Source organism: Apis mellifera, linkage group LG10, assembly GCF_003254395.2.
Source record: "Apis mellifera strain DH4 linkage group LG10, Amel_HAv3.1, whole genome shotgun sequence".
In the NCBI taxonomy this organism is placed as follows: domain Eukaryota; kingdom Metazoa; phylum Arthropoda; class Insecta; order Hymenoptera; family Apidae; genus Apis; species Apis mellifera.
This window is the reverse complement of record NC_037647.1, coordinates 8,832,426-8,844,981: the sequence shown is the minus strand read 5'-3', so window position 1 is coordinate 8,844,981 and position 12,556 is coordinate 8,832,426. Positions and strand designations below refer to the sequence as shown.

The following is a 12,556-nucleotide window of genomic DNA, read 5'->3' as shown; positions in this document are numbered from 1 at the left end:
CGTGACGCACGTCGTAATAAATAATTATTACAAAACAAAAAACAGAACGTGAACGATAATCTTACCACCTAGACGACGAATCATTTATACATCTTACACATACAGCTAGAATAACGTCGTATGGATCGCAAAATTCTAATATATAAATCCGATATCGAATTGTATTATCTCCTTCCACACGTAACATCTCGCGATTTTTCTTTCTTTTTACGATATTAAGGTCTCCTTTAGCGATCAAGGAAAAAACAAGTATGGTTTCCTTGTCTTTTCGAAAATCGAGAAGAAAAAAAAAAGAAATATTCAAAAGTATATATATATATGTATACTATATATACACGCTACTGCAATTATTGCTGTACAGAATACTGTAGTTCGTATCATTCTTATCCTTAAAAAAGATTTATTCGACTCGCTTATGTTATTCGCATCCCTCTTCGAACCCCATCTGCTTCTCTCCTTTATTTCGCCCCCTGTTGTTGCAACGGCGATCCAATAAACTCTTAATCATCCTCGACGAAAGGGAAAAAACAACAACACAGGTGAGCCGGGGGTATTCCGATTCAGCGGAAATTAAGCGAGCATTAAGCTGGAGGATGGAAGTGGCGATAAGTCAAGCAATTGCGGGCAATATTAAGCCACTCCGTGGCGGCAGGTTTAACCCTATGCTGAGCCGTACGTCGGCCAGGAGGGGAGGGGGGAGAGTGCAGAGCCGGAGGGGGTGGAGCCGGGGGTGGAGGTCGCGTGTATTTAAAACGCGAATGCGCGCCACCAGCGATTCACTGTTTGAAGTTAAATGGAGTGTAAATGGCAGATAACAAACCGGCACTGTTTCCGATTACGGCATTCATTGTTTCCTACCATTATGCGCGCTCCGCCGGTTTGTGTGTTAGCCGGGATACGGTTTACGATCTATTTATTGCCGCGCCAACCCCCGACACACAAATGAACGCAGCTTACGTCGCGTTCTGTTCCCCCCTCTCCACGCTCTCCGCTCTCCACCTGCGCTCCAATCCTCCCTCGACTCACCTGCGCGCGAATCCAAATGTTTTATTCTGGAAAAAAATATAACAGGACGCGTAACCTGTCCTTTTGAATAAAAAGAAAAAAGAAGAAGATAATCGGGGGATTCGAGGGAATTCGTTCGAGCGAGTTATGATATACAGGGCTTAAAGTTAAAGGATTAAAGATTGGATCGAATCGACGATCGATTATATTTACAAATTTCTCCTACCTAATATTGACTAGAGAGGGAATATCACCTTAACACTTGGCTCAAGAGAATGATCTCTTGGGTTGATCGTTAAAGCTTCTAGCAATTATTCTTTTTTTTTTCTTTTTATCGTACACGTATACCGTATGTAAAATGCGTATAATCGATTAATTCATAATTAAGTAGTCGGGTTAAAAGGAAGGGGGCAAGTGCAAAATACTCGTGGATATTCGTGGTTAACGAGTTATAGACGGTAGAATAGATTATCGTTATCCTGCTTTATCGAGCTACTATATGACAAGAGACATTATGATAAAAAATTGGAAGAGCATTCGATCTTCGATCATAGATCAACGACAAGATTAAAAATGGAAAAACAGATCGGCCAAATCTCGTTTATAATATATCCTTCATCCATTCTTCCTTCTTCAAAAAACTTTAATTTCTCTCCCATTCTTTGGAAACCTAATCTCATCTAATTCTCGAACGAATAACCACTGGCCAGTATCGCGTCCTCGCTCGACGACGATTTCCGTCGTCACTTGGTGTGAACGGTGGTGGCACGCCTCTTTACCTCGACCTGGTCGACGATCGCGTCGCTCTCTTTATCCTGGTGGGCGGTCATGTGCCTGGTCAGGTGATGCCTTTCCCTGAAGCTCTCGTCGCACACGGGACACCTCAGCTTCTCCTCCCTCCTCCTTCTCGCCGCTTCGCCGGTGTTCTCATTCTTGTGGTGGGACCTCATGTGGTACACGAGGTCGGACGTCATCCGGAACGAAAGGTTGCACTTGGCGCATACGTTTTGCGCGGGCAGGGTTAACGCGGCGAACGAAGGGGGTAGAAGGCCGGCCACCCCCGCGGCCGTCGCCAGAAATCTCGGCCTGGCGAGCGCGTCGGCCATCGGTGGGAAGACGGAGATCGGATTGTAGGGGAGGTTCGGGTAAACCGGCGGCAGGTCAGGGCGGAAGCTCGGTATCTTTGGACTCGGTACTTTGGGCGGTTGGGCGATCTGCGGTATCTTGAGGTTCTCCAACAGGCCCGGTTGACCGTTCTCGGGACCGACCAGGAAAGGGTACGGCATTTTGGCCGTGGGGAACGGCGCGTACTTGTAACCGGTGGCCGAGGTGGTCAACGGTACGACCGGGGGGCTGACGCTGCTCTGATAACCGGTACGATCGTCGGGCGATATGGAGGATCGTGGCGAGGTCTGGCCATCGTCGGCGAACCCGTTCCTCTGGATCGTCAGGTTCACCTTGGTGAACGCGCTGCGAGATTCCCCGTGTCTGTCTGCCGGGCAGGGTAGAACGGTGTCGTACACCTTGTTGCAAGTGAGATTCGATTCCACCACCTCGGGGCAGGTGGTTAGCATCGATTGATGGGTGGGGAACGCGGGTGGGCTGGGTGACTTTTGGAGGCGCGTGCCTGAAACGTACCTTCGAACATCGGTGTCGGGCGACAAAGGGGTTGGCAACGTTGGGGTCAAGGTTCTCGGTGATATATACGGCGGACTGAGAGAATTCTCGGTGCAGTGGATCATCCTTCTTCTGTCGGAGGCGTCGTTGTCGTTGTAATTCTTCACGGTCAAATTCTGGGGCAATCTGTCCGTGTCCACGATCGTCTCCAACGAGATCGTCTCGTCGCGGGGGCGATGATCCTTTCTGGCCGACGCCATCCTCATCTTCTCGCTTTGACGGCGGGCCAGGTTCTCGTCGGGCGCTACGAGGAACGCCACGTCGAAGGAACGCTTGTTGGCGCGCTGAAGAGGGTACGACGCGTCGGAGGCGATGGCATCGGTGATGGACGAGGGGCTGGACGCCGTCGTGGCCGTCGTGGACGTCGCGGGGGCGGCACGGTCGATGCCACCGGTGCGATCTTCCATTGTCATCCTGCTCGTTCCGGATGATCGACCTGCGACAATCACGCCCGATGCTCAATTTACCGACGGGATTCACGGAAATGATGAATGCGATGATGAATCGCCTCTCTCTCTACCACCTCTGTGTAACGCGCCAGGTGTTGCATACCCGTGCTAAAATCTGGAGGGGGATGGAAACTGGGTCAATGAGAATCGAAAAAAGAAATTTCAAATAATTCTTCGCCACGAAACGAACGTCGATATTTGCACAAAGGTTAAAATTCGTCGGAACGTAAATGATCGAAGGGAAAAAACTTACCGGACCACGCGTCCAACGGAGAGAGTCCTCCCTCCACCCGTGATGCGACCGTGCGCGCGCGAAGACAGCCACGCTTTTCACCCCGCTGGTGTCTGGGGGGTGATGTCGATCCTTCTCCTTCTCTAAGACATCAGCTTGCACGTCTCTCCCCTTCCATTGGAATTCTGACGAACCGTCGGACCCCTTGCACAGACCCCTTGGGGGGTCGAGATCACCCGAAAAACTGGAGACTCGCGAGACGAGTGGGATCCGAAAGACACGAAGAGAAGAGAAGAGAAGAGGACGAGTACGGAGGGTACAGCGTGTATCGGCGGACCACGTTAAAATGAAGGAAGCGGGCGCGCATCCCCTGTATTTAGGGCTAGAATCCCGCGGAGGGTAGCCCGGCGTGGCAGGTGGAGGCGCAACGAGGGTGGCACCGACCAATGGCAACGTTCGCAGGGTTAGACGGGGGTGGAGCGTACGAACGGGGTGAACATATTCGGTCGTCGGGACGCGTCTGCTAGTCCCATCCAGACCACGCCTACATATTTCAGGTTCGACACATGTGCCCGGGATCGTCGTCGTCGTCGTCGTCGTGGCCGTCCTCGTCCGTCGACTCTTTCCTCTCTCCTGCCTCCTCTCTCTCTCTCTCTCTCTTCCCTCCACGTTGCGCAACGCGTTCCGCAGGATCCCGTTACCCCGTTAGCCCGAGAGAGATTCTGGCGGGGGGAGAGGGAGGAGGAGGAAGGTGGTGGCGGGGCTGTAATTCAGCCTGACAAACGATCTTGAATATTTTTAACGCCCGCGCCAGCCTCCGCGCTTCTTTTTTATGGTCGACCTCCTGGATATTGGACGTTCGGCAGACTCGTCGAATCCGCTGATGGACCTCCACCGTGCCCGATTATCCCTCCAATGATCATTCAGCTCCAAACGCTTCACGAGAAAACGCGTTTCTCCTCATTCCGGGGATATCTTCTTTTTCCTCTTTTTCTTTTTTTTTTCTCTCTTTTCTTTTTTTTTTGCCTTGGATTCGTTTCTGATATTGGAGAACGATATTTGATGGTGAAAACGGATCGTTTCGATTTTGATTTTCTTTCTTTTTTTCTTTTTTTCTTGTTCTTATTCTTTTCACATTTTTGACGAAGTGTTAGAAGTGTTCTCGTCTGACGAATGGTCATCTCGTAGCGAACAGCTCGTGGAGAAATGAGACGCGTTAAATCATCCGCGATGGACAGAAGGTGGCAGCAGATCCACTAGAGATCATCATTTTACGGATTATCTTCCTGACGAACTCTCTCCCATTTCTCACCCAGTTCGATAAATACCACGATCCCTCCAGGTGACATACGGCTCTCACTCGAAAGCGTTCTTCTCGAGATAACCGGGATTTCTTGTATCACTCTCTCGATTCTTCAAAATTTTTATCGCCAATTTTATCATATCCGAAAAATTTTAAAGGGAATACAAAACTAATTACCGTTAGTAATTTATCGAATTAAACCAAAACGAGGATTTTATGCCGGAGTGATCCGGATTTATCATTGAAAAAAAAAAAAAAGGAGAAGAAGAAGGAAGCAAAAAAAAGGGGTGGGCGGGTGAAGGCAATAGGCGATCAATCATAAAGCTGGTGATCTATTTTGCCGGGCATGTGAGAGCCGTCGATTTCTTACTCACGATCCCGAGATTCTGCGGGAGCTCTGCTGGGAACGCCTTGAGGTTAAAGGACATTAACTTCTTGATTGAGTCGGCAAAAAGTTGTAATGACTTTTCGATTGGACTGGCCGACCCCGGCGGAGATCCTCCAACGCGAGCCGAGTATTTCCAAGTTTTTCCCCCGTTTTTCGAAATTATTTATCTCGGAGCAGAGATTGCAATCCCGACCAGTTGTTAAACAAACGATTACTTTCCTTTCGCGATTACGACGAGGAGGAGGGAGAGGAGGCGGTGATCGAGATAAATCGAATCATTCGATTATCATGGAAGCAGATGATGGGCAACGGACCAACCGCTCTAATCCTAATTCGTGGTCGTAAAGTCGACAGGGAGCCGTTTTCGTCGACTCGTTATACGTGACACGCGACTCGCGGCGGGGCGTCGACGAGGAAACGTTTCTGTATCTTTCGTCGACCATTCCTGGCTTATGAACCATATTTATTGCCGATCCAGCCATCCTGTCCCTGCATCGCCTCCGTCGCCGATATACCGATCCCTAATTCCACTTTATGCCTCGCCGTTAACGCTCAAATCTCTATCTTCTATTCGAGTAGAACGATCTAGCTTCGATCCTCTTCCTCTTCTTCTTCTTCTTTTTCTGAAAAAAAACCAAAATCGCTTCGAGTGTTGTCAATTGTCTGAAAAAAAAATAGAAATAAAGGAAATGAAAAAGAGGAATGAAAACGATTCGTGAGAATCGTCTAATTTCGCAGGCATCTGTCCTCGTAAATCGGGTAGAAAGGGGAGGCAGTTTCGCGACGCCCAATTCGTCCAAGTTAAACGGGGCAGAGGGTAGCAACTCGACCGGCACGTGGCTGACACGCGTGAGCTGTTAGCGCTGAATCCTGCCAACGGACTGTGTCAACTACGTTGCTTCGCGACACCTTGCAGAAACATTTCCGCTCGAACGGATCGGGATCATCGATGCGATGAATTATTATGCGAAAATTTCTGAAAGATTGCCCGGAATTAATTTTTTTTTTTTTTCCTTCTCATCGTCTAGACGCATCTATCTATAAAGATAGATCGACCAACTGCATCGCAACGAACACTTTTAACACGTTTCGTTCGTTCGTTCTTTTTCTTTCTTTCTTTTTTTTCTCCCGGAAGAAAAAGTAGTTCTTTCGAGCAATATCTTGCGATAATTTCCGCTCGACTGGAGATAACGCGACGACTGCTGAGTCTGTCCGGTGATAAATATGCAGCCGATGCAGTTGATGAGAGAAGGTCGTTTATCAATCACCCATTAACGCGACCCCACCGTTTCACGCAGCTTTACCGTGCTCCGCCGAAAACCTGCTCGCTTCTGCTTCCATATTTCACGGAATCATCGTGATTCTCTTCCACCGGCCTTCCCACACACAGTCGATTTTCCATTAAAACCCGGCGTCCACGCACACGCTCACGCGCGCATACACACACACACGCGCGCGGGCAAAGAAATATTCCATCGTGATACGTTCGATCATCCCTTCTGAAATTCTTGGTGAAATTCTAGCTCGTATTCCAATGAGAACATGGGTTAATTCGATCATAAGATTTATATCGAGACGAATTAAAATTAATCGATTAACACGTTTTCGAAGGGGAGAATGTTTTGAAAGAGATCCGAAGGGAGGAGGATTCTAAGAAGGAAAGGAAAAAAAGGAGAGATGGTTTCAATTTCTTCAACGTCGTCTTCCGACGACGAGAGAAAGAATAATCGACGGGGAGGGAATCTGTGCAGCTCGGCGAAACAGGGTGGTGGTGCTCTGTTAAGTCTCTGATAAATTGAACGTGTGATGAGTTCGGAGGATTCTTGAAATGGCCGGCCGCGATGCGCGCCGCCCGCGAAAGGGGAAGAAGTGGCACGGCACGAGCGGCTCCCGCCGACGAGTGCCAGAGATTTAGATTTTACGGCCGCTTGAGCAATTTCTTGACTTATAAGCGGGAGCCGTGCATACCAAGTGAGCCACTATCAAACGTTTCCCGACCGTCTTAATCCTCGAAATCGACCCCCCTTTGCTCCAAAACTTGCTCGATCGTTGACAAAGTCAACGATTATTCTCTCCCTCTTTATTCCTCGTAGCTGGGAATAATCGCCGATTCCCTTCATAGATCAAAACATTCTTATCCAAGTGGCGAACGTGACGATTCCTCCAACTTTACGGAAAGTTCAAACGAACTTTCAACCACCGATTGCTCACGGATATACAGTTTCCTCCTCTCCCTTTCGATCATCGATCTTTAGGCCAACATCGATCTCGAACTAACAAATCCACCTCGAAATCGGATCTCATCGAGCCCGAATGAAATATCAATTCACTTTCCACCGTTTACAGGATGGGGATTGAAGAGGGGTAGAAGTTGGTCCCCCTCCCTTGTTGATATCATCCTAGAGACGGTATCGGCTTGCTCCGCGGTTGCCCGGGGAATTTAATTCTATTCCAAGTGCCACCTAAGATGCCACCTTCGCCACCCTTATCTCCGTGCACACGGTGGGCTGCGCGTGGCGGTTGCTTATGCGTTACGTGAATACCTTACCTAAACGGGGAAGCGGGCGTTCGTTGCGTGCCGTTACCTACCTACCTACCTACCACCTCCCCTCGAGATGGAATCGTACCATCCCTCCCCTCTACCTTTTCCAGCGCGCAGGGAGGGGAGTCGAGAGGGGGGAAATTAATGCGACTTCCAACCGGGCGTTATCGGACACCGCTATCTCGCGCCTCGCTCGCGGAAAACGTGAGTCGCCTAGGCGAGAAGTTTGGAAATTTAAGCGGCGAGGAAACGTGGCGTTCCTTCCCCTCGGATTTCAGGATCGACTCGATATACACCGGTTCCCTATGTATCCGAGCTGTGGTATTTAAAGTACCAGGTAGCTGACGAATTATGGTGTGGCGTAGGCGGGAAACGAGTAACGATCAAACGGTACGAATTAATTAATGGTCTGGACGCGTGAATATTCATCGAGCGATCGATCATCGAGCTGTGAATAATGTGACGAGCTCTTAGAAGCAACACCCTTAATTCCGATTCGATTATTAGAGGAGAGAGAGGAAGGAAGAGAAGAAGTAATTCAACGTGAATTCGCGTGAAGGCACACGTACGTCGCGACGGTTTTTACGATTATATATTTGGCGAAATCTTGGAAGAAGGGGGGGGGGATCGTTCCGCGTGCACGGGTTCGTGGTTCCCCCATGAATGGTGGGCGCAGGCCGGTTGGAACGAGAAAGGTTTGGGGATCGGGAAAGGTACTTGGAGGAAGCTCGGATGGGAGGGAGTTATTAGAATGGTCCGGAAAAGATGGCGCGGAGTCGCTCCGTATTTTTATACTGTATGGCCGCTGCTTTGCATAATCCCGCACTTAGCTCGCTCGTCCTCCGAGATGCCGAGGACTCGCTATGCAGATCTCCTCTGCCCTCTCTGAAAACCCGAACCTACCGAGCGTTTCGTCGTTTCAACGAATGATGGACGACGCGTACACCCCTCGAGCCTTCTTCCTCCCCCCCCTTTCTTCCTCCTCCTCCGAGATTCGCTTCCAAAAGTGGAGGCTCGGACGATATCGGCGACGGTAGAAAACTGAGGAGTGGAACTCGATTTTTTCGATGCTCGAGCTTTTCATGAAGCATGGTAAAAAAAAGAAAAAAAGAAGTTCTGGAAAATGGATACTTTTTACAATTTTTACCATCTATTTCTTTTTTTTAATTTTATCAACAATCTGGAAAATATATTTCTCTTTTCTTAACGAATTTTATCCTTCCTTGTCTCTCGTTCTTTCGATTCGAGTTCTGATTCAATAATTTATCCCGCGACAGGTGAGTGTGACAAAGATTGTCTCGGGCGCAACGTCACGGAACATTTGTCAACGGGGGGGGGGTCCGTTGACACGAAGGCGAGATTTCTGGCAGGAGAGACGTTCTCATTTGCACAGGAGAAATCGCATCTTCCTTTCCCCCGCGCTCTCCCTCCCCGAGAGGAAGAAGAGAATGCTGGAAACGGTGAGAAAGCGCGGGAATCGTCATCAATCTTCTCAGCGAGAAGACCCGAAGCGTCGTTTCTGAACGTCACAGATGTGACTTTGATTCTCTTTCGGGCATTCCCAGGAGGAACGAAGCTAGATTAAGTCTGTCCCGCGTGTAATTTGTCCGACTCCTCCTGATTCCCGGTCCCGTCTCGATCCGCGGAAATCTAGCAAAACACCTGGGTATCTCTTCGCCCGGAATTAATCGTTTCCACCCTTAAGGAGTTTGTCCGCGATAACGCGCCTCTCGATTCGTCGCTCCCCCGAATCAAATCGTTCGCTCGGCGGAAAAATGCTAATTGCAGCCGTCGATCGAAGGTGGAGCGACGGAGCAGAGATTATAGATACCCTCCCCTCCCCGAACATATTTCACTACGAAGAACGAAGCATATGTGCGGAGTATCCGGTTTCGCTATCTTTCGATCCACCAATCGTCCATTCACCGCCCCCTAACCGTGCTGTCAGAAGCAATCACGCCGGATCAACCCTCTATCTCCGATGTTTCCCTACCTGATCGGTCAACTGCGTCTCCCGCGAAAGTGAAACAAATACGAAAAAAGAAAACCAATTCTTGATCTCGTCGCGAACGCGTCAAAGGTTCGAAGCAACAGGTTTTTTTTTTCCAAAATCAATGTTTCCAAAAATCGTAAAGATAAAAGAGTATATATATTTAAAACGTCACGATGATTATTATCATCTTTCTACGAAGAGGTAATCAGAATTTAATTAAAAAAAAAAAAAAGGAAGAATCGCAGAGATCGCGAAGAGAAGACGAATGCGAGAAGCGGGGCATTCGGTATCTGGCTCTGGTTCCGAAAGTTTACGCGCAGCGTATTCCGTGAGGGCAGCGATTGCGACAACCTCGGTCACGGTGGATGCACCGGCGGAGAAAGCAGGGTATAAAACCTGTGGCCCGTTGCAGCACCGGCCACGTAGCACGATTATGGGGGAGGGGTAGGAGGGGGAGAGGGCGAAACCGTGAGCATACCTTAGTTGTCCGCTCGTAAAGCAACCCCGTATGCCCTAGGAGTGCGTGTCGAGGTATCCCTCTGTCCTTCTCTTCCTCCGTCTCCGTACCCTTTTCTCCGTTACACTTACTACTTCTGTATTTCCGACCCTTCCCCCTTGTCCAAGTCTCCGCGGAGTGTTTGTTAAACCAGGAGGAATATGCATGAGAGAGAGGCAGCCGGCACGGAATTATGCTACGCTGATCTTAACGGTGGTCACGACCTTAAGTACGTATATATACAAGTTGAAAAGGGTAATTGGAATGGCCTGGTGAAAGGACTGGGAAAGGATGTTCCAGATGCACTTTCTCCGAAACCGATGTAATCGTATAATTATGTATATAAGTGGCATTAATCTCTATTCAGAGAATGAGCAAACGACAAAGTCAATCAAGATTTCTTCTTATTGTGCAATATCGATCAATTGATTATTTTCTATGACGATCATCGATAGACAACAATAATAATTTTGGAGAAGAAAATATTTTACGACACATTTTACATTATATGTCAAATTTTTATTAGCAACGATCCCTATAACGAGTATCGAAAGAAAGAAAACATCGATGAAGATTTTTTTCCTTCTGCAAAATTGAAATGATATAACTTTTCAATTTGCAATGTTAAAATTGCAACACAGTGCATAATCGCACATCGATCCCTATAGTAACCATCGAAAGACAACAAGTGCAATAGGATTTTTGGAGAAGAAAGAAAGAAAATTTTTATTAGCAAATACATGATCCCTATGACGAAAGAAAGCAAATGTCAATGAAGATTTTTTTCTTCTGCAATATCGAGATGGATAACTTTTCATATCGAGAGCATTGAATAATCGCACCGATTCTTATTTATCGAAAGAAAGCGAGCAATAGTTTTGGAGAAGAAAAGTACATGCATATGTGAAAGAAAATTTTTATTAGCAGATCTCTATGACTAAAGAAAGCAAACATCAATGAAGATTTTTTCCTTCTGCAATATCGAGGCGATAACTTTTCATATCGAGAACATTGGATAATCCTTATGACTTAGTCATCGAAAGAAAGCGAGCAATAGTTTTGGAGAAGAAAAGTACATGCATAAAAAAATTTTTACTAGATCCTTATGACGAAAGAAAGTAAACGTCAATGAAGATTTTTTTCTTCTGCAATATCGAGGTGGATAACTTTTCATATCGAGAGCATTGGATAATCGCACCGATGCTTACGACTTGGTCAATAAAAGCGAGCAATAGTTTTGGAGGAAAAAATATTTAACGATGCGTGCGAAAGGAAATTTTTATTAACGAGTGTCGAGGTGACAAGTTTCGAGATGAACGCATTGCATAATCGTTTGTGCGCGATCCCTGTGACGAGCACGGAAAGAAAGCAAGCGACATATTCTCGTAAGTATGCATCACGTGTTTAGACGGGCACGCATATACGTAGGACATATGGTGGTTGGCACGGTGCTTGGCCCCCATGCAAGGACATATACAGAGACTCGCAGGGCAGGGTTCAGCCCTTGGCTCACCTTCCCCCGTTGGACCATCCCCCCACTCTGAGAGTCCTCATGAGTTTTCAATGAGATTAGCGGCCCATCTGTGCGGAGACCGACCCCATCGTCATCATCGAGCACGGACAAAGCTAGTCAACCTGCTCACTGCCCGTACACTTCTCCATGGGGGTCTCTTCTGCTTCGTGGTGTATGCACCGTGCGTGCACTTGCCGCACAAACTCATCCCTCGTCCACGGTTGCGCCACGGTTAAAGAAAATACCATGTTTTTAGCCGCCCTCATCATATGGTCGCGTTTAAAGTCGCCGACGACCGCAATGCTTATGGGAATCGATGGAAGAAATGGACCACCCGAATTATTCTCCCTATCTCTTCCTCTATTTTTATTCTCTTCTCTGTACATTTTTTTGCAACAGTCGATCTCGAGAACCATTTTCCTTTCCTCGAATACTCGCGGTTGGAAATATTTTTAAAGATATTCACATGGGATTTTATTTCTTTTATACCATTCTCCTTTTAACAGATTTAAATTATTGTAAATTATTTTGCAAAGAATTGTTATTCAACTTATTCCAAAATCTTTGAGAAAAATCATTGCGGAAAGCCGCAAAACTGACCGATTAAAGAGCGAAACGGTATCGATCCCTTGTGATGGGGTACGGTACTTTGGCTCCGGGGGCTACGTATTTGGGTCCATGGTGGCCCATATGGAGCCTGCCGAGCGCATATGTTGCGACAACGCCGCTAACGACTTGCCTTCGGCCTCCGTAATACTAAACTGCGGTTCGATTCTCACCCCATGAAACTAAATAACCATTCGATTGTCATTGGTAAATAGGTAATCAGTACCGTATCATCTCGGATCTACTTCATCCAGATCCATCTTCCTCCCTAACCTTCTTTCTTCTTAGAAAGAAATCTTCAATAGCCAAAATATTTAACATTTTTCATCCTCCTCGTCATCATCGTGATCAA

At 47.5% G+C, this 12,556-nt stretch overlaps 1 protein-coding gene across 3 annotated transcripts; it reads right to left on the bottom strand.

Annotated features, from left to right (window-relative positions):
* Window positions 1-1,322: 1,322 nt before the first annotated feature.
* Window positions 1,323-7,843, bottom strand: LOC724908 (Krueppel-like factor 11). Of its 3 annotated transcripts, XM_016914642.2 has the most exons (3): window positions 3,385-7,843; window positions 3,206-3,246; window positions 1,323-3,118 (listed from the first exon to the last, which is right to left on the bottom strand). In XM_016914642.2, exon 3 carries the CDS (start codon window positions 3,093-3,095, stop codon window positions 1,749-1,751), a length of 1,347 nt encoding a protein of 448 aa, XP_016770131.2. In that variant the 5' UTR covers window positions 3,096-3,118; window positions 3,206-3,246; window positions 3,385-7,843; the 3' UTR covers window positions 1,323-1,748. The 3 variants fall into 3 exon arrangements, with proteins under 3 accessions (XP_016770131.2, XP_026299066.1, XP_001120809.2); XM_026443281.1 differs by having other exon boundaries at window positions 1,323-3,246; XM_001120809.5 differs by lacking the exon at window positions 3,206-3,246.
* Between the last annotated feature and the right edge of the window lie 4,713 nt (window positions 7,844-12,556).

What these genes read in the sequence shown, in the direction of transcription:
- LOC724908 (XM_026443281.1), bottom strand. Translation starts at nt 3,095, where the DNA reads ATGACAATGGAAGATCGCACCGGTGGCATCGACCGTGCCGCCCCCGCG.